Source organism: Saccopteryx leptura, chromosome 9 (assembly GCF_036850995.1).
Source record: "Saccopteryx leptura isolate mSacLep1 chromosome 9, mSacLep1_pri_phased_curated, whole genome shotgun sequence".
NCBI lineage: Eukaryota > Metazoa > Chordata > Mammalia > Chiroptera > Emballonuridae > Saccopteryx > Saccopteryx leptura.
The window spans coordinates 38,612,731-38,638,302 of NC_089511.1; the positions used below are offsets into that span (position 1 = coordinate 38,612,731).

Consider the following 25,572-nt stretch of genomic DNA (forward strand, 5'->3'; position numbering starts at 1 on the left):
TCTCTATTTCTTCCCTCAGGTGGTCTCTTAGGGCTGGAGGGGGCTCCCCATTCCAGGCTGGCCCAACCCATGGTGCCTGCAGCTCCTCCCACTGCCCCCTGGGGCAACCAGCCCCCTGCTGTGGCCCTGACAGGACTGGGGTGAGACCCTGCAGGTCATTGTGCAAACTCCGTACTGGAGAAACAGCACATTTTTAATATTTGCCAGAGAGCTGCTTTCTTTCATACAAACATGAGATCTGCTTGGGGGAGGCAGAGCTGGGAATGAGGGTGGCTGACCGCCTCATAGGAGTGCTGTTGGGCCCTCAGGGTAGGAGGGGTACCTCCTTCCCACAGCTCCGCTCCAGGCTCTAGGCTCTGTCCCTGGGACTCTGTCCTCCCCTGGGAGAAGCAGGCTACCCAAAGCCCCCTGGGTGTGGGGCCAGGTGCCCTGTGGCCACCTCTGCATAGGTCAGCTGGTCTCCACACCACATGGCCTGCTGTTGGCATGTTCAGTTGGACCCTTGTGGTCAGGCTGTCCACCCTCTGTGTCCAGGTAGCTGTACCCTTAGCAGGGTGGGTGCAGGTCCCCATCAGAAAGCTCTCTTCCCTGTCTTGAGTGGACATTGCATCCTGTCCTCACTCCAGCCCTCAGGGCGGGCCATACAAGTCAGCCAGCCGGGCAAAGCGAGGGCCCCAGTCCTGGAGGCAGCTGTAGTCGTGGTCCTCATCGCCCAGGCTGGACAGGATGGAGCTCAATGTCCCTGCCATGGACCCATCCCCTTCGTAGTCATAGATGAGTGCCGTGTCGTAGGGCGGGACACTGAGGTCACTGTCTGCAGCCTCCAAGCCCTACAGAGAGGCCCCAGGAGTTCAGGACCCTTGCACATGCAGCCCAGCTGCAGCACAGGGTGAGGTCAACCCAAGGTATGGTACCAGGAAGGAGCAGAGGAGGTCTGAGGGTTACTGAGGGCTCAAGGAGCAGCCCTGAGTGTGTGAGCACCATCAGGAGTGCCAGTCCCAGGATTCAGATTTGAAAAGAGGTTCCCTCTGGGTGGCTTTCCTTCCTTGGACCCAGTCCTCCCCAAAGACTGTGTCCTGCCTGAGGTTTTCTGACACCTCATCTGGGAGAAGAGCTGGTTCTGCCTCATAAAGGGTTGGCAAATGGCCTGTTGCCTCCACCTATGCTTGTCGCCTTGTCAATGGACACATCGGCTCCCATGGGGTTGCATACTACCTAACTGGGACCTGCACCTGGGCCTGCCCCTCACCAGACATCTGTCTGTGGCAGTTTTATGAGCCAGGGCACTAAGTGGGCAGGTATAGCACCTGGCATGCTACTGAGAAGTACCTGCACACTCTTCCCCTTGTCCATTCAATTGGATTTCCCAGGTCCTGGGCATCTCCTGTTTTGACCTCAGGAAATCACTGATGCTATGTCCAAAGAAGCTATTATGGATGCCTGGGTTTAGCTGACAGCTGCACTTCTACCCGCTGGGGTCATTATGTTTCCTCTGCCAGTGCTTGGTGGGTAGCACTGCAGGGCAGGCTCCAACCAACCCCAGCTCAACTAGGTCCATGGTGATCCTGTGCAGGGGGTCACCAGCCTCCTCTTTCCACAGGGCTTTAGTCCCTGTCGCCCTCTGTTCCCCAGCCTCACCCAGCTTTCAGGTCTTCAGGAACTCCCTTGAAGCTCAGCCCAGCCAGGGTTCTGACTAGTGAGCCCACTCCCTGTGACTGCTCAGGTACAAGGGTACACTGAAGCATCTTATGTGGTGTGTGTGTCTGGGTGTGTGTGCACACACATCTGTGCATGGATGCACATGTGTGCCCCCTGCTCTCATCACCCCTGGGGTACCTACGTTTTTGATGACGGTGATACCTACATTGTTGATGAACTCTGCCATGTCAGCGGGGCTGGTAGGCAGTGTGCGGGATGGTGGGGGGCGCACCCGGCTGAATGGGGCATCGCGGCGCAGTGGTGGTTGTCCCAGAGGGGCGTTCAGGGCTGCCAGCTCTGAAGGGTGGCGCAGCTGGCTTAGGTCGTAGGCATCCTGCAGACAAAGTGCATATAGACTTGAGCCTGGATCGATAATAGGATAGGGTTTCCACCCACCCACCCCCACCCCCGCGCACTTTCCTGAGACAGCACGATGGGTTTGGGGGTGGAGCCAGGAGGTCTGGGAGGCTTCTATCCTTGGAACCTAGGAGCTACTGGCCTATGCCTGGGTTTCCTGGGACCCTCCCCACAATTCAACATTCTGAGCCGCCACGCCCACCACCTCGCTCCAGCCCTTACCTGGTCCTCTTCCCCGCCCCCCTGCTCATCGTAGTTGAGGATATTGTCCCGGAGGTCGTCCTGCAGCCCCTGTAGAAGCCCCTTGTCCCACGACTGCTGCCGGAACCGCGCGAGAAAGGCCACGGGCAGGGCGAGCACTGGGCAGGTGGACAAGGCGAGGTTGGTGCGAGGCGTGGGCTGTGGGGGCGGAGCGAGGCTGCGCACCGGGGTCTTAGGGTGAGGTTCTCGGGGCGGGAGCACTCACAGAGCAGCAGGATGATGCTGGCCAGCACGATGGCGAGGGCGCCCAGGCTGATGCCCGTGCCTCTTGTCCTCAGTGCAGCGGCCCCCGGCAGGCAGGTGCCGTCCTGGCCACAGTGGCACACGGTCACGTTCAGGGGCTGCTCGCGCTGCTGGGGCGGCTGTCCCGAGTCCCGAAGCAGCAGGCTGAGGCGGTGCAGCCCCTCCTGGCCTTGGTGCCGCAGCCGTAGGCGCGCATGGCTTACTGTGGAGGGCGCCCGAGGTCAGCAGGGCCCTCCTGGCTAGCCACGCCCCTCCGTGCCCTATGGGGATCATGAGATGCTGGGCCTGTTTCCCATCTGCCCACTGAGTGTGATAATAAATCCCTGCCCCACCTGAGGTGCGCTGAGGTGAGAACCAGGAGAACCACGTCTTGAGTGTTCTCCAGGTCTCAGGTCTGGACCCCAGGGTGGGAATGGGGTGTGGTAGAGCTCACTGTTAATCTGACTGAGGCTCCAGTTCCGGGCCAGCTCTGGAACCCTGGGGCTCAGCTGGAAGTGAAAGGGGGCCCCATGGGGGGGCAGGTCCTCATCCGTGGCACCCAGGAGAAGGCCAGAACCCTGGTGTGGCTCGCTACACAGGCTTCCTGACGGTGGAGACAGCTCAGGGGCATGGTCGTTGACCTCCAGTATCTCAATGGACAGGGTCCCAGTGGCTGTTCGGGGTGGGGAGGCTGCAGACAGAAGAGGCCTGATGGGCTTCTTGCCCCTGCTGGAACCCACTGCCCACCCTATAAATCTGCTCAGTGCAGGGCCTGGTTTTCAGCCCTTGGGCCAGTGGTAGGGATTTCCAGCCTGGGTTAGAGTACCATGGAGCCCAGGCATGAACTTGTGCTCACCATCATCATGGGCCAGAATTATGGCCCTGTACCAGCCATCCTTGAGGAAGGGGGACGCTGGGCTGAGCACACGCTGCGTCTGGACCCAACCTGTGGCTCCATCCACTTGCAGCCAGTCCTCAGGGTCATAATCCTTGGAGTAGCTGTCAGCCAAGGAGGGAGAAAGGAAACAGGGTAGCCCTGAGCTACAGTGGGTGCCCCTAGAGGTGTGGTCACACACAGACATCCATATATCTCCCATATGTATACACATTGCTGCGTGCATGTGTGCGTACATGCGCGCACAGACACACACACTAGCCTTTGAGGCCCTAAGCTGATATTTTCTATCCCAATCCACAGACGAGCTTCAGTTGAAGCTCAGGGAGGCAGGTGAGGTGACTAGGGCCCCATAGCAACTGAGTGGCACAGCATCACATTGATAGGATTCAACCTGTGGGCACCTTGGAAACAGGCGCAGATACAGAGGACTAGGGCTGGTGGTGAAATTCAAGGGCAAGTCCCATGTCCCATGGGAGAAACAATCGCCAGAATGGACACAGCTGGACACTCAGAGGCTGGTCAGAATAGACTGTGGCCATGCCAGTATGTTGCAACTGGAGCCCAGTCCTGCTCTATGGATCAATGTCACACAATATGTGCACATATGGAACTTGAGACCCCCTGGACCATCAGGGACACACATAGACAAGCCCTCCACCCTCAGACCATAGCCCTGATGAGAACCCCCAGAGCATAGGTGCTGGGGTACCCTAAGCCATGCTCCTGGCCCTGGCAGGGAAATGGGGCTATTACCACCCTCTGCCTCACCCCCAGGACTCCCAAGGGGGCACCTGAGCCTCTGCAGCTGCTGTGTGTCAGGGTCTCGAGCAGAGAAGGTGACCACGGGGGTTCCTGGGGCCGCCCCCTCGGCCAGGCTGGTCCTCAGTGGGTTCTCCTGGAACACGGGTGCCTCATTGACATCCTGCACCTGCACGCTGACTCTGGCCCGGTCTCGCTCAGCCCTGGGGGCGGCCGCCTGCAGAGGGGCCTCATTCTGCACCACCACTTTGAGGTCGTACTGGTCACAACTCTCGTAGTCCAGGGGCTGAGGGGAGGAAGCAAAGCTGATAACCTGCTCAGGACTCTGGGCCCCTCACGCTCGGGTGCCCAGAAGCAGGTATGGGCTGGGAGAAGGCCACCACATGGTGCTGCTGCCCCTGCACCTGTCCTCAGAGCCCCACTTTCCTTCTCCTTTTCAGCCTTGGAAGAATAAAAATTATGCAGGACAAAAAAGGCACAATAATGTAAAAGTGATAAAATAAATACTCATCACTCAAAATGAATTTGTGTGGTCAGTTTTGTGTAGTGTTTATCTGGGCAGTCCTCTCAGTGACTCAAACAAACACTCCATCTGGATATTGCCGGAAGGTATTTGGTAGATGTGGTTAAATTAATTTCTACAATAAACTGGCTACAAATAAAAAAGATTATCCTGCACCATCTGAGTGGGCCTCATCCATAGTGGAAAGTGTTTAGGAGCCAAACAGATTTCTGAGGGAGGGATTCTGTCTCAGACTGTGGTGCCAGCTCTGAGTTGCCAGCTGACCCTACAGACCGCAGACTGGCCAGCTGGCTCCCACAATGATGTGAGCCAATTTCTCGCAATAAATCTCTACATATATCAATATCTTAATATGTCGATATCTTTACATATGTGAATATATACACATGCATCTCCTCCTATTTCTCTGGTTTCGTATCTGGCTGACGCATGAATAGTCTGTATGCACATGCGATTACATACATAAAGTGGCAGCACCCCGTAACCAACACACAGGCTTGTGGGGGAGGCCCTGTGGCCCTGTGGTCAGCATGGCCTGCGCCTGCAGTCTCAGCCTTTCTCGTCCTCTTGGCTTCCTCCCCTCCCGCTGCTCCCTCCTGAGGATACACAGAGGGTCCAAGCCGGGTCCCAGGGCCTGAAGGGAGGCACCCTCCATAGCTCTGCCCACAGTGATACCCCGGTGGGGAGAGCTGTGCACCCCACTTACCTTTGCCACAGACAGCACACCTTCATTGGTCTTGGGGTCTGTGCGGATAGCAAAATGTCCCTCGGGGTCGCCCTCCAGGATGGTGAACCTGGCCACCCAGTTAGGGGAACCTGGCAGGTCCTTGTCCTCCACCTCCAGCCGCCCCACGTCGAATCCACTCATGGCCTCTGTGGCCTCCATGTAGAACTGTGAGATCCCATCCCAGTTACCAGCCGTGATTGTCGGGTGAGGACACCCTTCCTTGCCCCTCCCGGCTAAGTGCTGTCTACCCACTGGAGTCCTCCCAGGTTTGTCGGGCTCGAGTCACTACCCACCCAGGGGCCCCAGGAGCCCTCTTCATGGGCTCAGCTGCACACGGTCTTGAGGGAGACACAGAGGGATGTTGGGCTACTTCTAGCACCTGTCTCCTGGCTCCTTCTGGTGGTTAATTGCTCACAAACACTGCCTCTTGCCCCCAACTCAGGTCTCTGTGCTAACCCTGCAGGACTCCTGTTCCAAAGCACCCAGCCTCACACCCTCCACAAAGCCTTGGTCCCCACTGGGCCTGGGTTGGGGAGAGTTGTGGCACCTCATCCCTGGTGAACCCAGGGGCATTGTCATTGATGTCCTCGAGGGTGATGATGGCTGAGGCAGTGGCAGTCAGGCCATCTCCAGACATGTCTGCCACTTGCAGGGTCAGATTGTACACAGCAACCACCTGGGGGATAGCAACATGGGGTCAGGAGACTAGCTGGGCACAGGGCCAGGCAAGGAGGGGGCTCCCTGTGGGCTCTGCCCACGCAGCACAGCACTGTGGGTGGCAGAGGCCCCAACTGGTTTCAAGAACCCTGTCTTTTCCCAAGCTCTGGGGCAAAATGTGCTGCCTGGCCTCTCAGGGCCCAGTGGCACTGCTGTAAACCCTAGACTCTGCCCCAGCCTAGGAGTGGGCAAGAGGTCGGTTACCAAATCAGATAAACATTTGCAGAGCACCTACTGCATGCTGGTGCTGAGGGACATCGACAAGCTGGGTCCCCACCATAGCAGACAGAGGTGGATGGAGAGCATCTAACTCAGAGAGTGACCAGACAGAGCCACACCGGCGGCTGTGGAGAAACCAAGGACGGCTTCCTGGAAGTGCTGACACTGTACAGAAGCCCAGCAGTGAGATGCAGCAGTGGTCCTGACAGAGGGTGGCCGTCACTCCAGAGCATGAGCAATCACTGTGGGGCCCAAGGTGACAAGCCTGACTGCTTAGTAGGCAATGTGTATTTTTGACAGAAAAAAAAAACAAACGCTGAGGACATGTCAGGGCCAGGCTGCACTGAGGGCCTTTCACACCCTCTCTCAACCCCACAACCACCCAGGAGGCAGGTGCATTGCAAGCTGAGTCTGTGCCCAGAGCCACCATGAGTGTTTGCAGCAACTGGGGATCCCCTTCAACTCTTGGGGAGCAACAGTCGGGCTGAACAAGGCTGGGTCAGAGGGCCCAACTCTGAGTTGCTCCTGTCTACCCAAAAGAGCCAAAAACGGCAGGGAAAGATTGGTCAGATGTGACACTGGCTTCCTTGTTCCCTGCTTTCAAAGCAGAGCAGCGGCAGCCTCACCTCACGGTCCAGGCCCACTTGCACTGTGCGGATCTCCCCCGTATGCTCATCGATACTGAAGAGCTGGGGGCTTCCCTGTTCCAGGATGGAGTACCGCAGGGCTGCGTTGTCTGTTTCTGGGTCATCAGCATCTGTGGCCTCAGCTTTGGTCACATAGGTGCCTGAGAAGAACAATGATGTATGGGTAAGATGGCCATGGGTGCCAACCCCTTACTTCTGCTCCCCTGTGGCCCACCATGCCAAGTCCAGGCCCTCAGTTGGGCCCGTGCAAACTTGAATGTCCAAGCCTTTTGCCTGTGTTGTTTGTGGGGGAGGAAGGAGTGTATGATACATGTTCAATCAAGGCGTCAGCACCTGTGTCTCGCACAGACACCAAGACAGCCAGGCAGGGGCTGACAGCACTGGGCCAGACCAGGCAAGCCAGCAGGAGAACCTGGGTCTGGTGCTAAACCCCAGCTGCCTGGGGTACAGAGATTGTGTCGGCACCCCGAGCAGGAGCTGTCCTCAGCCCCAACTGCAGAGAGAAGAAGTGGCCTGGGCTGGACTCAGAGGCGGATTAAGGTCAGTTGAGGCCCCAGGCACAGAAGAAAATATTGGGCCCCTTGTCATTAAAAAAAGTATAAAGTTGGGGTTTTGTGGGGCCCTTCAGAGGTTGGGGCACAGGGCACATGCCTGGTGCACCCACCATTAAATCCACCTCTGGCTGGACCTGTAATCTGGGACAAACAAACCACTGAATCACAGGAAGGGGTGGGGCTATGCAGGGGCCAGGAGGCTCCTCAATGCCTGTACCCACACCCATTTCCCTCTGGTGAGATTTAGGTCTGACCTCCATCCCCACAAGCTCAGGTGTACTCCACAGTCCAGACTGATATAAAAGAACTACATACAATCATACATACATACATATGTACATACGTACTCACATACATACATAGGGGGGAAGTGGAAGTTCTACCATAGTGTAGAAAGCCAACTAATAAATGATGAAAGAAAGATGGAGTTAGAAAACCAACATTTCACAGCTGTCAAAATTACAACAGATACAAGCAAAACCCTCCAGTGGATGCTAAAACTGGCGGGTAGAAGTTTGAGGAGTAACAGGACATTTGCACAGCCTCAAAGTATCTTCCACAGGCTACCTATTAATTACAAAGGGAAAATGAGAACAATCACTGAGGAGAAGCCTGGTAGACATTCCCTCCACCAGGTGGATCAAAGTCAACATCTCCAGGAACGGGACACGTGTGCATCCCGATATGATGCATTGAGGAGGGGATAGCATCACTTCTGTGGAATTCCCACAAAAATGTAAAGCCCAAGTTCCACCACACATACCCACATTCAGAGACGATCTTCAGAATAATTGCTTAAATGCTTCAGAATGCCAGTGACATGATTAAGGAGGTGAAACACATGTACAATGAAAATTATAGAGCATCGCTGAAAGTAAAGACATATAAATGGAAACACATCCCATGTTCATGGATTGGAAGACTTTATGTTGTTAAAATGTCAGTACTACCCAAAGTGATATACAGATTCAATGCAATCCCTTTCAAAAACCCGGCACTTTTTTTTTTCATACACAGAAAAACCATTCTAAAGTTGATATGTAATCTCAAGGAAACCCAAATAGCCAAAACATCTTGAAAAAGAAGAACAAAACTGGAGAGCTCACACTAACTGATTTTAAAACTTACTACAAAGGTATTGTGATCAAAACAGTATAGTATGGACCCTGGCCAGTTGGCTCAGTGGATAGAGTGTCAGCCCAGTATACGTTCCGGGTTCAACTCCCGGTCAGAGCACACGAGAGAAGCGACCATCTGCTTCTCTTCCCCTCCCTCTCTCTCTTCTCTCTTGAGCATTGGCCCCAGGCACTGAGGATAGCTCTGTTAATGGGTGTTGCTAGCTGGATCCCAGTTAGGGCATATGTGGGAGTCTGTCTCTCTATCTCCCCTCCTCTTACTTAAAAATAAAGAGCCTGACCAGGTGGTGGCTCAGTGGATAGAGCGTTGGACTGGGATGTGGAGGACCCAGGTTTGAGACCCCAAGGTCGCCAGCTTGAGCGCAGGCTCATCTGGTTTGAGCAAAGCTCACCAGCTTGGACCCAAGGTTGGTGGCTTGAGCAAGGGGTTACTCGGTCTGCTGAAGGCCCACAGTCAAGGCACATATGAGAAAGCAATCAATAAACAACTAAGGTGTCGCAACGAAAAACTAATGATTGATGCTTCTCATCTCTCTCCGTTCCTGTCTGTCTGTCCCTATCTATCCCTCTCTCTGTCTCTGTAAAATAAATAAATAAGGAAAGATAAATAATATATATATAAAAACAGTGTGGCATGACCATAAAGGGAGACATAGACCAATGGAATAGAATAGAGAGCCCACAAATAAACCCTTACATATAATTTTGACAAGGGGGCAATGGCCATTCTACGGGGAAAGAACAGTCTTTTCAACTAATGGTTCTGGGAACACTGGATATCCACATGCAAAAGAATGAATTGGACCCATAATTCCTAACACCATATATAAAAATAAACTCAAAATGAATCACAGACCTAAATGTAAAACCAAAAACTATAAAACTCTTAGAAGATAACATAGGGGAAAAGATTCATGACACTGAATTTGGCACTAATTTCTTGGATATAACTCCAAAGGGACAGCAACAAAAGGAAAAAGAAACAAGGCTTCATGAAAATGAAAATATTTTGTTCATCAAAAGACAATATTGAGTGAAAACACAACCAGAGAATGGGAGGAAATATTTGCAGTCACATATCTAGTAGGGATTAATATCCAGAATACATAGAAAATGCCTAAAAAATCAACAGCCAATAAACAACTTCACTCAAAAGTGAGCAAAAACTTGACTAGGCATTTCTCCAAAGAAGATATACAAATGGTCAATAAGCATATGAAGAGATGCTCAACATCACTCACCATTAGGGAAATGTAAATTAAAATTACCATGAGAGGCCCTGGCTGGTTGGCTCAGTGGTAGAGCGTCGGCCTGGCGTGCAGAAGTCCCAGGTTCGATTCCTGGCCAGGGCACACAGGAGAAGCGCCCATCTGCTTCTCCACCCCCTCCCCTCTCCTTCCTCTCTGTCTCTCTCTTCCCCTCCCACAGCGAGGCTCCATTGGAGCAAAGATGGCCCGGGCGCTGGGGATAGCTCCTTGGCCTCTGCCTCAGGCGCTAGAGTGGCTCTGGTCACAACAGAGCGACGCCCCAGATGGGCAGAGCATCGTCCCCTGGTGGGTGTGCCGGGTGGATCCCGGTCGGGCGCATGCGGGAGTCTGTCTGACTGTCTCTCCCCGTTTCCAGCTTCGGAAAAAATACCAAAAAAAAAAAAAAAAAAAAAAAAAAATTACCATGAGATACCACCTCACATCCATTAGGATGGCTCCTATCCAAAAAGCAGGAGATAAGTGTTGGCAGGGATGTGGAGAAACGGGAAACCTTGTGCACTGATGGTGGAAATGTAAATAAAACGGTGCAGCCACTGTGGAGAACAGTATGGCGGTTACTCAAAAAATTAAAAACAAAACTACCATATGATCCAGCAACTCCACTTCAGGGAATATACCCAAAGAATTAAAAGTAGGGTCTCTAAGACATACTTGTATATCCATGTTTATAACAGCATTATTCACAAGAGCTACCATGACAGCGGCACAAGCCTCCACCAATAGATAAATAGAGAAGCGAAACATGGTCTCTAGCACACGATGGAATATTATTCAGCCTCTAGCAAGGAAGGAAATTCTGACACACACTACAACAGGGATGAACATGACAGCCAATGAAATACGCCAGTCACACAAAGACAAATATTGCATGATTCCACTCATATTAAGCACCTAGTCAATCCATGGAGACGGAAAGTAGAACGTGAGGGGCGAGGAATGGGGAGTTAGTGTTTAACAGGGACAGAGTTTCAGTCTGGGAAGATGAGAAGAGCTATGGGGATGGATGGCGGTGATGGTTGTGCAACATTATGTGTTTAATACCGCTGAACCATACACTTAAAAATTACTAAGATAGTAAATTTTATGTTATGGGCCTTTTACCATCATAACAAATTTTTTTTTTTTTTTGTATTTTTCTGAAGCTGGAAATGGGGAGAGACAGTCAGACAGACTCCCGCATGCGCCCGACCGGGATCCACACGGCACACCCACCAGGGGGCAATGCTCTGCCCACCAGCGGGCGATGCTCTGCCCCTCCGGGGCGTCGCTCTGTTGTGACCAGAGCCACTCTAGCGCCTGGGGCAGAGGCCAAGGAGCCATCCCCAGCGCCCGGGCCATCTTTGCTCCAATGGAGCCTCGCTGCGGGAGGGGAAGAGAGAGACAGAGAAGAAGGAGAGGGGGAGGGGTGGAGAAGCAGATGGGCGCTTCTCCTATGTGCCCTGGCCGGGAATCGAACCCAGGACTTCTGCACTCCAGGCCGACGCTCTACCACTGAGCCAACCGGCCAGGGCCATAACAAATTTTTTGAAGAGCCAGTGTCATAAAGACCCAATGACTAAGATATTCCAGAGAGAGCACAAGGTGCTTAGAGGTGCAAAGAGATCTTTAGTCCTACCTTGATGAGAACAAGTAGGTAATCCACAAAACAGTAGTACTTATTTTGAGTTCATCAGATCGGCGAGGGCACAAGGCAACCTGAGAAGCAGGAGTCCAGGGTGTGACCAGCCTCTCTGAGGACAGGTGGACATGCAGAGGCTTCCGGCTTTGGGAAGGCAGGAGGACACAGCCACCCAAGGAGCAGGAGGCAGAGAGGAGGTGAAATTGGATCAAACTCTCAAAGGCGGATGGTGGGCTAACCTGACAGCTCACAGTCCTGGGAGCTCCCGAACAAGATGATCTGTGCGCTTTTGTCAGTCCTTTTCCACAGGCCCCTACGGAGTGCTCACGAGAAAGATGGGCTCAGGCCTGCAGGTCTGCCAAGGGTGGGGTGAGCAGGAGGACTCTGTACTGTTCACAATAAAGGGTGATGAGAGGGTTGCTGGTGGGGAAAAGGACCCTGCCCGGAGCAGGAGATGTGGTGTGCCTTTGGGGAAGGCACAGAAACCCTGAACTAGCCCCACCCCTGAGGCTCAGGTGCACAGGGACCACGTATAACTGAGACCCTCACCCCCACCGGGCGCTTTGCCCTGGTACCATGCAGCAGCAGTCACCCGGGAAGGGGCTAGGAGCACAGTGAGAGCCTGTGTGTGTGGGCACGCAGGGCCTGCTGAGGCCTGAGGTGCCGCAGAAATACTGAGAGAAGCCTCGGGAAGCTGAACTGAAGCAGCAACAGAGGCCAGGCTGGCCCAGCTTCAGACAACACCTACCCACGACCCACCTCCCCAAAGTGGGGCATCTCCCCATTCCCAGGCATTCATTACTTATTTCCAATTCTGCTGTTCTTTTACACACAGAAGAGCCCGAGGGAAAAAAGACACATCCTCAAAGATCAAGCAGCCGACACAACCAGATCTATAGCTGACCAGACACTGGCTGGGACTTTTATCCAACAGAACTCTGAAAGAACTACAGTCAGTGTGTGCAAGGCTTTAATCGAAAAGGTGGGCAACATGCATGAACAGATGGGGAATTCAGAGGAGAGATGAGACCACTAGAAGAGAAAGGGTTTTCTTTTGTTATAAAAGGCATTACTGGGCCCTGGTCGGTTGGCTTAGAGCTTTGTCCCAAATCACCAAGGCTGTGGGTTTGATCCCCGATCATAGCACATGCAGGAAATGACCAGTGAAAACACAACTAAACGGAACAACAAATGAATGCTTCTTTCTCTCTCTCCCTTCCTCTCTCTGTCTCTCTAAAATCAAGCAATCAATCAAAAAAGGTTATAAAAGGCATTATTGGGCTAACTGAAACAGAATAAAGTTCGTAGATGAGATAGTAGTGTCAATATTAACTTCTTGATTTTGATAATTATACAGTGGCTAAGAAATTAGACTGTATACACTGAAGGCATCAGGTCTGCAACCAGCACAGAAGGAAGGAAGGAAGGAAGGGTTCAAGCAAACGTGATGTGCAGAGCAAAGGTCCTTAGCTAGTCACATCTCTGTGAAGGGTGTACAGGAATTATTTGCAAATTTTCTATAAGCATGAAATTATGTAAAAAAAAAAAAAAAGAAGTCAAAAATGAAATGTCAGTTTCGGTCATGAAAAATAAAAGATGGGATAAAATAAAATAAAAATGATTGACAAAGAGGGCACAGCCTCTGCCATGAGGTACCCTCCCATCTGCAGCATAAACTTGCGTGGGATTTGACCACACCCCTGGAAGCAGGATGGCAAAGGAGGAGGGATCACTGTCTGGATTGAAATCTGCCCTGGAACAGACTCAGACAAGTAATTGTCTTGTAAAGACTCATAGAGGGCATAGGATTGTTTTATTTTATTTTATTTTTATTTTTGTGACAGAGACAGAGAGAGGGACAGATAGAAACAGACAGGAGAGAGATGAGAAGCATCAATTCTTCATTGTGGCTCCTTAGTTATTCATTGATTGCTTTCTCATATGTGCCTTGACTGGGGGGCTACAGCAGAGTGAATGACCCCTTGCTCAAGCCAGTGACTTTGGGCTTCAAGCCAGCGACCATGGGGTCCTATCTATGATTCCATGCTCAAGCCAGCGACCCTGCACTCAAGCTGGTGAGCCCATGCTCAAGCTGGATGAGCCTGAACTCAAGCTGGCAACCTCAGGGTTTTAAACCTGGGTCCTCTGTGTCCCAGTTCGACGCTCTATCCACTGGTGCCACCACCTGATCAGGCAGAGTTGTTTTGTTTTAGATCAAAATGTAGACTTAAGAAGCAATGAGAGGCCCTGGCCAGTTGGCTCAGTGGTAGAACATTGGCCAGGTGTGTGGATATCCTGGGTTTGATTCCTAGTCAGGGCACACAGGAGAAGTGACCATCTGCTTCTCTACCCCTCCCCCTCCCCCCCCTCTCTTTCCCTTCCGCATCTATGGTTCGATTGATTTGAGCTCATTGGCCCCAGGCGCTGAGGATGGCTCTGTGGAGAGTCTGCCTCAGGTGCTAAAAATAGCTCAGTTGCAAGCCTAGTCCCAGATGGGCAGAAAATTGGTCCCAGACGGGAGTAGCTGGGTGGATCCCAGTCCAGGCGCATGCGGGAGTCTGTCTCTATTTCCCCTTCTTTCTCTTGGAAAAGAAGAAAAATAAATAAAAAGAAGCAATGAGAAGGCAAAACTACTTAATGAGCATGGGGTTTCCTTTTGGGGGCATGAAGATGTTCTGGAACTAGATAAGGTGTTGGTTGCATAACATTGTGAATGTATTAAATGACACTGAAGTGTTCATTATAAATGATTAATTTTGTTATGTGAATTTCACCTCAATTTAAAAGAGGCAGCAGGAAGCAGAGCATTGCCATCCACGAATCCTCTCATTGCAATTTGGAAGATTTGAGAGTTTCAAATTTATATTTAAATAGGAAGTGACTTAAATCGACTTGCAGCAATTCCATCAGCACTGGAAACTGTTTACATATTTTTAGACTCTTTGAAGAACCTCTGAAATTCTTGTTAAGGGGTATTCTGGACTTCTGACCTACCCAGAGCCCCTCCACCGAAGTTCTCCTCCCCTGTGGGGACCAGTTGGGCAGAGTGGCCAGGAAGTGACCATGCTTTACCCCATCTCATCTTCCTGAGGGCCAAGCAGTCCCCTCCTCACCTGGCACAGCGCCCTCCAGCACCCGGCCAGTGAACACCTCCTGCCGGAAGACAGGCCGGTTGTCGTTCTGATCCACAACCACAATCTCCAGGTCAGTGGGCTCCTCCAGGGTGGATCCTCCCAGGTCCAGAGCAAAGGCCCTTAGCTAGTCAAGCAGAGAGCAAGAACTGGCACTGTGATCCCCAAATTTCCATGGCTCCCACGAGGGACATGCAAAAAAGACGGCAAGTGCAGACTTTGAGCTCCACTGGAAACACCAACTTAAACAGACAAGAAACAGTCCAGGGCTGGGGCGTGTGCTGCAGCAAATGGAGCTTCCCCTGAAGTGGAGAGGCTTTCTCGTGACAGGCTGACCACCACGGACCACCCTCTTGCACTGGCCACCCGGAAGTTCGCAACTATGTTTCAAATGTGACTCAAGTAATGCTCTCACTAGCATTCCTAGTCTTTCTCTCCCTTTTGCTATACAGTTTTGGCTCCTCTTGAAGTTTCATTCCTCTGTGCACATGAAATTTTTAATTAAACCACTTCTTATCCTTTTGGAGCATGGCCATGATATAATTTTCAGGTAAAGACATACTCTTTAATGATGTTCTGTGTAAGAGAACCAAGAGCTGGTTCTTGCCATCTGAAGGAAGGAGTCAGGGCACGTGAAGGCAAAGGGAGAAGCCCCTTTTCCAAGGCAGGTTCAAAAACGGCATTTTGGACAGAACAGGATGGGGGCACGGGCCGATTGCTCAGAGGAGGTTCCGGGTTCCTCTCCTCAGCCTCTTGCCTACCTGGCTCCTTCTCTCCCTCCTCACTGCCTTTTCTCTCACATATCCCAATCTCAAATCCTCCAACAGGCGGGTCTGTGGTGCCTTCCCTGCGGCCCCATCCCTGGGAATCATGGGTACCTGCTGGTCTCGGATTTGGCAATACTGTGGGATTCTCCCAACATCCTGTCCCCACCAAATACAGTCAGTTGGGGGAGAACTGGCCGTGGACGAAGAGGGTGTCACCAGTATGGTGCTTTCCTGGGGAGGCAACACCTGCCTTTGCTGGGCTGCCCAGTCCTCGGGTCAGGACCACGCAGCTCCTCCAAGGGGCCTCAGTTTGCACCTTTGTTAAATGGGAATGTAACAGCTGCTTCCCTAGGGTTGGAGATCCTACTCTCAAATTCCCACCCCTGCCCCCCAATTAAGGATGCCAGAACTTGCTGGAGAAGCAATTTGGCCCAACATGCCCCCAGGGGAACAGGAGTTGGGGGGTGGGGGAGGAAGGGGCCCCACCCTGAAGCGGTCTGTCTTCTCCCGGTCCAGCATGGCATTCAGGAACACCTTCCCTGTGAACTTGTCGATGGAGAACACGCCCCGGGGCTCCTCATCCACTCCTGGCCCCTGGATGCTGTAGATGACGCTGCCCAGCTGCTGCTTGTCAGACTTGATCTGCCAGGGGAGGAAATGGGCTGGGGGAGGTGACCCCCCCATGGGGGGGTCCCTCCCTCTCTGCTGCCTGGGGGGTCCCTCCCTCTCTGCTGCCTCCTCCCTCTTCACTGCCTTTGTCCCTCCCTCTCCACTGCCTCTGCCTCTGCCTCTCCCCCAGCTGGGGTGGGCAGCTCAGCCTGCGGCCAAGACGGGGTCCCTGTCCTGAAGCACACACCTTTGGGGACCCATCGGGACAACCCAGCCCCTGCTCTGCCCACTCTAGCCCCTTGTCCTTACCTGCACCAGCGGGTAGGGGAGGCGCTTGTGGTTCTCAGACACGCTGATGGGGGGGATGACCCACGCTCTCCGAACACGGCCTAGTGCGGGTGCCCTGCGCCAGGGGAACAGGGTGCTGGGCCTCCTCAGCCCGGGAACCCCCAGTGAGAGGTCCAGGCTCTGCAACAAAGACACAAGCAGTCGTCACACAGCTCTCACCTGCAGTGAGTTCGGGAGCAGGCTGTGCTGAGAGCTACTCCCCCAACGGTGGTGGGCAAGTGAACTTCCTCCCACCCTGCAGGGTAACGGGCACCTTGCCCTACATCAGAGCCCTGAGCTCACAGCACTGGGAGGCCCCGGGTGCCGCTCCCCCAAACCTGGGACTCCCAAAGCTCAGCACCTGCCTTTTGCTCTCTCCTAGGCTCCCCGAAGCCCTGGGACCAGGAGTTGTCACAGGCCCTGAGTGACCAGGGGGAATTGGCCATACTGTGCCCATCTCATCTTCTTGAGAGCCAGATATTTCCCCCCACGTGGCCCCGGGGAGGCTCAGGCATCAGGGCCAGGGGGGCGTGGTATACTGGGCAGGGGCAGGAGAACCTGAGGCTGGGAGCCCAGTGATGAGTAATGGGAACAACAGCTGGCCCAGCCCCCCAGGGAGGGCCCTTGTGGTCAAGAATGTGGATAATGGAGCAAGAGGGCGGGCAAGAAAGACAGGTGTCCATACCCGGGAGTACTCCTGCCCCCTTTACATGGCTGGATCTGTCAGAGGTGGAGGTATGGGGGCTCCCGACTGCAGGCTGGGGGGCAGCAGGGGCCGTTCCAGGCCTCCACGTGTGGCCATCCTAGGCTTCCACATGGCTTGGATTCTTGAGGATTGGTTGAGATTGACCAAACCAACACTAACTAAGAGGCCCAGAGATAGGAAGGGGCCATCTGGGGCCATCTGAGGGGCCAGACCACCTCCTTACCCCCACCAGCCTGTGCTGTTTTTGTCCCAGAACTGTGGAATCAGGTGCCATTTTCATACCAATACCTTACTTAGTTCCTAGCACCTGGGGACCCTCGGGCACACTCCTGCCTCCTAATTCACACATCCGGGGGATTGGGATGCCTTGTGCGTGATGCCACCACTCAAGTCACAGCGCCCAGTGTGTGGGGCTGCAGAGCAGGTTGAGAAGCATGTGATAACTGTGCTTCTCCCATCTACCCCAGGGTGAGGGGCACACAGACACAGCCCCAGGTTCTGCCCTATGGACAGGCTGTCACCACAGTGGGATCAGAACCAGGTGGCCCAGCATGGGAGAGAGCCAAAACTCTCCCCAGACCCACTGCCAGCTATCTGTCACCACAGATAGCCCCACCCTATCGCTCAGATGGGGAAACTGAGATCCAAAAGAAAGGGCCCATTCTGTGAGTCAAGGGCAGAGCTGGCAGCGGCCTCACAAACCCATCCCACATTTCCCAGGATGCCCCTGACTTAAATATAAGGTCTCTGCACTGGCTTCTCAACCAATGTTGGCTCCTCTCAGTGTGGGCTCCAGCATGAAACCCCTCCTGCTTCCCAAATCATGGGTGAGTTCATGCTGGTGCAGCTCCTGGACAGGCCATGGGAGGGTGCTTTTCTCACATTCTCCTGTAGCTGAAGCCACCTGGGCTCCAGCAGGTGACTGAGCAGCCCCCCTCCCACCACAGCCACTGAGGGCCCTTATCCAGGTCCAGCTAGGCTCTCTGCCCCCAGGGATGACCCTAGGAGCTGTCTGCACCCAACCAGGGTCTCCAGGCCCCTGAGCCCTTCTGAAGGGGGCTCTCTTTTAGCCGAGGTAGACCAGATGGCTCCCAGGGTCCCCTTAAGCCCCTACCAGCCACCTGGTCCTTCTGACTTTCTCTTTGGCTCCCTTCCTGTTACGCAGCCGATGGAGGGGCAGCATGGGCTGGTGGGCTGGTGGCCTCAGGGGGAGTGGGGAGCAGTGTGTGCTGAGTGGGGGGTGCTTCGGGGCGGGGCAGGGGCAGGGGCTGCTGTGTTGTGTAATTCTCTTGTCTTCCCTCTCCTCCACTGCCTCCCCCTCTGCTCAGGGCTTGTTCCCTGGGCTCAGGGCCGGCCACAGTGGGTCCATACTTTGTTGACAGAATGGCAGTAACATCCAATCTAAAGCTGACTCTCTGGTGGCCCCAGGCCACCTCCTCAGTTTTGGAGTCCTCTTCCTACTGCCTTGTCTAAAATGCCAGGAGCATGTCACCTGCCGAGCCTGGAGTCCAAGTAGCAGAAACCTGGTTTATAGAAAGAAACAGGCAGCTGGCCAGGCCTCTGAGCTCCCTGTAACCAGACAGATGGCAGCGCTGGCCTCTGAGCCTGCCTGAGGCTTCTCGCCAAAACCACCCAAGCACAAGCCACTTCCAGGTTGGCGTGGTGTTCCCACCAAGTGGAGACCTGCCTGCCTTTGTCACTGTTTGTGGGGACAGTATCAGTTTTCCGAGCATCGGAGGGCAGCACCACGCTCTTGTCCTCCCTTGCACCTTGCCTTTCTCTTCCTCCCTCCTCCTCCCCAGCCCCTCTCTCAGCCCTCACAGTCCCTAGGAAGGTGGCAGTCACCTCACTTCATAGCTCCCCAGAGTGAGGCTCCCAGAGGCTGAGCCAGCATTTGCTCAAGGCCACACAGCCAGAGCCCAGCACAGCTGGGAGAACAGGGAACTGCCATCACGCGGAGGAGCAGGCTCTGAAAGCTCAGTGTTTACAGTGGTGGCCGCCCTGCCCTGACTTCAGCATGGGCAGCGGCTGGACAGTGAGCTGGACATACTTCTCAGGTGCCCCTTGACCCAGGCTCTTAGGGGTACACTGGGGACACACTCTGCCCAGTCTAGCTGCTGCAACACCTGAGCTGGCCCCTACCTCCCCATCCCCCAGCCCACTACAGAGCCTCTGTCTGTCCCCTTCCTGCCAGTGTCAGCCTCTGCTGACACTCCAGGATGCCCATCAGGTTGGCCTGGGACCAGTGCAGTGGAGGCAAAGCCTGGGTGTCCTGGGCCCCAGACTGTCCACGGTCCAAGTTCATGAGGTCAGCAGAAGCCACAGAGCCTTGGCAGGGCCTCTTGCCCAGATCAGAGGCTGCAGTGGGTGGGGTTGCCAGGCTGGACTTCCAGCGCTCTTCTCAGTCTGTCCTTTGTCCTCCCACCAGCCCCTTCCCAGAGGATGTGGCTGGATGGGGGAAGGAGTGGCCTGGGGGACAAAGCCACATGGACAAAGCCAGCTCACACAGACCCCCAGCATTCAGGCAACACCCTTGAGTGACATGTGCTCACCTATGCGGCCCACCTTGCTGTATCCCTTGCCAAGCCAGAACCAACGGGCGTCATGGACCCACTGCCCTCAGGTGGGTGCTCAATGATACCCCTACATTCACCCTTAGCCTGCCCTTAATCCAGAACCTGGGAGAATGCCCTGGAAGCCCTAGAGACATCAGAGCCACAACCCTTCATAGGGGTCTGCCCCAGTACTGGCACCCAGCCCAAGGGCTGCCAGCTAAGGAAGCTCCCACCACGTTCAGAGCACGTGCTAAGGCCAGGCTGAGTGGTCAGCACCTCGCAGACACTCTTGCAGAGTGTTGCCCAACCCAGACCCAAGCAAAGGCTCTGGGCCTGTGAGCAGCTGACCACCTCCTGCCCGATGCTTCTCTGGCCTCAAGGAAGTTCTCATCCATAGGATTGGTGATCATGCCTCCTGCCTGGTCAGACAACATGGTGGGGCATTTAGCACAGGCCCTGGCCAAAGGCTGACTAATCAAAGAATCATGGGGGTAGGGGGTGATGTTAAAATGGGGACTCCCAGACCTACTGAATTAGAACACCCAGGTGGTTCTAAAGCTCACGTGATTCTTGGAAACTGGGCAGGCACTGGACTGAAAGGTGGGACTTCATTCAGGGTCAAACAGCCCTAATGTGGCTCCTGCCCCCTAGGTAAGTCCCTCTAGGCTCTGTATGTGGGGTGACATCAGGGCCTGCAGCGAGGGCCAGGCAGAACGAGTACGCAGTGAGCACTGGATAAATATATATATCTCTGCCAACATCATTTCTGTTCAGAAGCAATGGAGAGGAAGCCTCTGCCCTTTGCTGGTGTCTATCCTGCCTGTGGGCCTGGGGCAGCCCACAGAGCTCTCTGCTTGTCTCCATCAGCCCAGTGGGTTCAGACCAGGAATTATAAGACACGGCCGCTCTCCCAGGGACCTTGGGTATTTGGCTGCGTGCTCACCAAACTAGGAAGAGATGCTGGTGACCAGAGAGGCAGGGGGAGGGGGGGGAGGGAGGAGACACCCTGCCCCCTTCTCTTCCTGACACTGGGGGGCCTCTGTGGCCCCTGGTGAATGGCGAGCAGGGGACCTGGGCTTTGGCAGGATGTTTGCTGACTGGGGTCCCGCTTCCGGAGCCCTGTCCACAGCTATATATCTTGGTTGGATAGAGGGAGCAAGCATTTTCTATTCCACTCCCTCCTAGTGTAGTCGGGCACACCTAAGAAAATGCAGATGCAGCAGCAGCAGCTTAGGGAAGGCGCTCTGGATACAGGACATCTCTCCAACACTGCCTAGGCCCTAGGTTTCTCAGAGTCTAAGAAGCAGGCAGGAAGCCTGCAGCCTGGTGGAGCCTGGGCTGGGGGAAGAGGCCAGGTGCCATGGAGGACAAGAATCCCTGTTCCGGACTCCCTGGGACCTGAGCCCCTTGCCCCAGGCTGGAATCCAGGCCACCCCATTCCTGGATGGCCTGGTAGGCATGAGGAATGCCAGGAATGGACCCAGCTGTCGCCTGGCCCAGAGCAAGCCTGAGCTCCCCTCCAGCTGCTGCAAGCTTCAGGGAAGCAATGAGGATGGCCAGGCACAGGGCAGTGGGAAGGGCAGCCTGTGCCCCCTGCTGTGACAAACTGCCACCTGGGAGAGCCAGTGGTCCAGGAGCAGGCTTCCTCCCCTGTCTTGCTTACTGTCACCCTAACATGTGGCTGACAGCCCCACCCTGTCATGGGTGGTGCTGGAGATGCCCCTGGAGATGGGTGCATCTGCTGTGTGCGCCATCTTGTTCTAGGCACTTTCCCACACTGCCCCCTGCAGGTCTTCACACTTTGACCTCAAGCCCTGGGGAGTGTGGCTGAGGCTCCATCTTCCTTCCAGAAATCATGTGGTTCACTGGCCAGATAGGCTTGGGTCCCTCACAGCAAGGCATGGGTCTGTCCTGAATCATTCATGCTACCCCAGACTCCCTGCCACCCCCAGGTGAGGTGGGGGCCCAGAGTAAGTTCAGTCACTGAAGATACCGCGGGCAGAGAGAGGGAGTGGCAAAGGTAATTTCTGAGAATACACACTGTAAGCCTCCTGGTTGAGATTTTAGGGGACACAGGCAGGGTAGGAGTGTGCCTCATCCAGGGCAATGGATCTGTGCAGTCTGGTTGCCAGCTGCCACTCCCCCCACCCAGGGGCCCACCCCAGACAGCCCTGCTGGGCCTGGGACCTGCCTGCCTTCGGGGTTCCTGGAGATGGAGAAAAGAGTATCAAGGGGCGGCCACAGGACCCATGTAGCTGGACAGGAGAGGCCTAAAGTCTGAAAGCTGAGCTGGCGGGGGGAGGGCTGGGCCAGTCCTCTCCCTTCCCTCACAGCGGAACTAATTTGAGCAAGCAGAGTTCAGGAACTTGAGCAGCCAGGCCCCCATAGGCGGGTCCCTCACCCCCACTGAATCCCGCAGCTGTCTGGGAGGGGCGTTCTGCAGTACCCCTGGGGGATGGGTGAGGAATCTGAGAGGTTTTCACTCCCCTTCCCTGTAAGAGTAAAAGGTGGACACCCCCAGACCCAGAGGAGCTGGTCTGCAGGAATGTGCCAGTGATATGATATTGATATCAGGTGGGATTCCGGGGCAGAGATGCTGGTCCTCAGTCAAGGATGGGGGGAGCAGGGGAGGTACTGAGGCATCTGGGCCCTGAAGGCGATTGGTCTCCCAGTAGAGGGCTGGAAGGGCCTAGGCTGGGGGCAGCCAGGCTGCGCTGGGCTGAGGTGATTGCCACTGTGCTGAGCCAGGTGGACAGGGCAGCCGAGGCCTGTGCATCGGGACACTGTCTCTGATGGGGGACAGTGGGAGGGCACAGAGGCAGGAGAAGAAGAGGCTGCAACAGGGGTTGCCCTAGGTGCCCTGAGGGGCCAGCTGCTGGCGAGCAACTGGTCAGCTGCCAGGGCTGAAACTTGAGCTGGCCAGCCGGGCTGGGAGGTCTGTGGGAATTAGGGGAACTCAGGAAGCCTCTGTGGTGGGTGCTGGGAAGCTTGACTCTCCTCAGCAGTATCTGGCAATGCCTGATGGGTCTGGGACTGTAACAGCAACTGATGATTGCACACTGTGACCCCTGCCCAGCCCTGGTCCCTGACTTTTGGCCTATGGCCCTTTCTCATCCCAATCCTCTGAATGCAGGAAGCCTCTGAAGCCACGCACTCCGTTCCTGAGCACAGTCTAGGTCAGGGGTCCCCAAACTTTTTACACAAGGGGCCAGTTCACTGTCCCTCAGACCATTGGAGGGCCGGACTATAAAAAAAACTATGAACAAATCCCTATGCACACTGCACATATCTTATTTTAAAGTAAAAAAACAAAACGGGAACAAATATAACATTTAAAATAAAGAACAAGTAAATTTAAATCAACAAACTGACCAGTATTTCAGTGGGAACTACGCTCCTCTCACTGACCACCAATGAAAGAGGTGTCCCTTCCGGAAGTGCGGTGGGGACCGGATAAATGGCCTCAGGGGGCCGCATGTGGCCCATGGGCCGTAGTTTGGGGACCCCTGGTCTAGGGCCTCCCCACCAGCCTGGGGCATGCAGAGATGTGGTTCTGCTCAGGGGGTGCCCACGGTGGGGAGAAAGGAGGCAGCCTGTGCTTCCTTCCACCTATTCTGCTCCCATGTTGGGGAGGCTGGAAGGCCAACTGGGTGGTGGGCTTTGTGCTGGAACCTGGCTTCCCTGGGCACAAGGTACTCCCACGGGAGAGTGAGTTCCTAGGGTAGTGGGAGCAGTTGCCCAGCTGGCAGGGCTCATGGAGGGGGGCTCAGACTTTCCCCCTAATTAATGACCAACTCAGCAAGGTTCCTACAGAAATCTGGCCTCCCAGCTGCTCCAACTGGGGGTGCTCCAGCAGCTTCCTGGCCTCCCTCTGCCTGGCTTCCACCACAAGACTGACTACCCAGGGGCTGAGGGGCATACCTCAGGGGGAGGGGCTGGCCTGCTAAGTGGTCCCCTGGCGGTCCCCCAGCCTGGCTCCCTGTTATACTCACCTCTGGACTCCCCTCCCTCCAGGGGCCCAGAGCGCCCTGGATGAGGCTGCCTCACTCAGGACCCTTAGCTCACAGGATCCTAAAGGCAGCCAGGGCCAGTAGTCCAGGCAAGGCAGGGACACCCTGCTCTAAGACTCCGTGGGGCAGGACCTTAGGGGGTAAAGCCTTTATAGGGGGGTAAAGGACCCCGCGTGGCGCCCATGCCTTACCTGGGCCAGCAATCCGAGGGTGAAGAGGAGCGTGGAGTCCATGGGGCGACGGCCGCTGAGTATCAGCCGGCGGCCAGAGCTGTGCCTCCTGCTCTAACAGAACCCGGCTAAGTGACAGCACAAGTGCGCGGGCGGAGGGGCAGAGTGAGTGAATGCACGTGGGCGGGGCGGGGTCTGGTGCTGAATGACAGCACAAGTGTGCAGGCTGGGGATCCACTGACTGACAGCCCGTGTGTGAAGGCGGGATCAGGGCGGGGCCTTTGGTGAGTGACAGTACAAATGTAGGGGCCGGGCCAGGGCGGGGCCAAGTGCCTGACGGCAGTGTGCTGGGTGGGGCTGGGGGCCGGGCCAGTACTAAGTGGCAGCAATTGTGCGGGAGGGCGGGATGTGGGTGGTACTGAGTGACAGCACGATGCTGGGCTGGAAAGCCCGGTCAAGAATGAGTGACAGCCCCTGGCCGGGTGGCTCTGGTGGGTAGAGTGTCATCCCCGCGCCCATGTCGCGGGTTCCATCCCGGGGTCAGGGCACGTAGCAATCAGGGAATACACAACTAAACTCATTTAGTTGGAATGGAACAAATACTTCTCTCTATCCCTCTCATTTTTTCTCTCTCTCTCTCTCTCTCTCAAATAAATGAAAAAATTTTAAAAAATGAGTGACAGCATGTTGGGGGCGGGGAGGGCTGGGGATTTGGCTGAGTGACAGCACTGTGTGGGCAGGGCCTGGCGCTGAGTGACAGCACTGCAGGGGGTTGGGTCAGGACTGGTGGCTGCTTTGGGGGGGGGGGGCGGTTTGGGCGGCTGGGCCAGCGACAGTACTTGGGAGGCCTCCTGCTGGGGCTGTTGGCGGGCCCTGGCTGGTGGGGATTCAGGCAGCTGTTCTGGGCTAGGGCATGGGTAGTCAACCTTTTTATACCTACCGCCCGCTTTTGTATCACTGTTTGTAAAAATTTCTAACCGCCCACCGGTTCCACAGTAATGGTGATTTATAAAGTAGAGAAGTAACTTTACTTTATAAAATTTATAAAGCAGAGTTACAGCAAGTTAAAGCATATAATAATAATTACTTACAAAGTACTTTATGTTAGATTTTCGCTAAGTTTGGCAGAATAAATCTTTTTTTCCCTCAGCCTTCTATTTATTTATTTTTTACAGTGATTAAAGCCTTTAAGCAAACTCTTGGCCAATACAGCAAGAATCCATTAAAGAGTAGTGTCCTTAACAAGTTCACCAAGTCCAAGTTGGCCCCAACACCATGCCAAGTCCCTGATAAATGCAACCCAAGCCCAGTTCAGTCTGTTAGGAGCTGTCCCAAGGAGCAGGAGTCCAGGAAAAGTCCGCATGGCACTGGAATTGTTGTCACAATTCTATACTTTGCTGCTCACGTCCAAGTCCCAATGACCGCTGCTTCTAGCTGGTAATGATTCAGGTAGACTGGAAAAGCCATCTGCAGCATGTGTGGAGATGGAGCTTCTGTTCTCCTCTGCCTGGAGAGATGAGATCAGGTTGCTTTTCCCTGGAGCTCTGCGACTGTGGCTTGGTAAAGAGAACCTTGGGATACACTAAGTTGGGTGGCAAAGGTAGATTCATAATAGAAGTTGGCAAAAGGGGGAAAGAGAGCTCTAAATTAGGAGTAGGTCCCAGCCTGAAATATGAGTGGAGCATTGAGGTAG

General features: G+C 54.5%; 1 protein-coding gene across 1 annotated transcript; it reads right to left on the bottom strand.

Moving 5' to 3' along the window:
• Window positions 1-30: 30 nt before the first annotated feature.
• On the bottom strand, window positions 31-24,008 carry CDH15 (cadherin 15). Its single transcript, XM_066349395.1, has 14 exons — window positions 23,901-24,008; window positions 16,421-16,579; window positions 15,989-16,144; window positions 14,718-14,862; window positions 7,008-7,168; window positions 5,993-6,121; window positions 5,425-5,610; window positions 4,228-4,481; window positions 3,395-3,537; window positions 2,993-3,229; window positions 2,522-2,761; window positions 2,278-2,414; window positions 1,865-2,032; window positions 31-830 (listed from the first exon to the last, which is right to left on the bottom strand). Exons 1-14 carry the CDS (start codon window positions 23,940-23,942, stop codon window positions 630-632), a joined length of 2,358 nt encoding a protein of 785 aa, XP_066205492.1. The 5' UTR covers window positions 23,943-24,008; the 3' UTR covers window positions 31-629.
• Window positions 24,009-25,572: the final 1,564 nt, after the last annotated feature.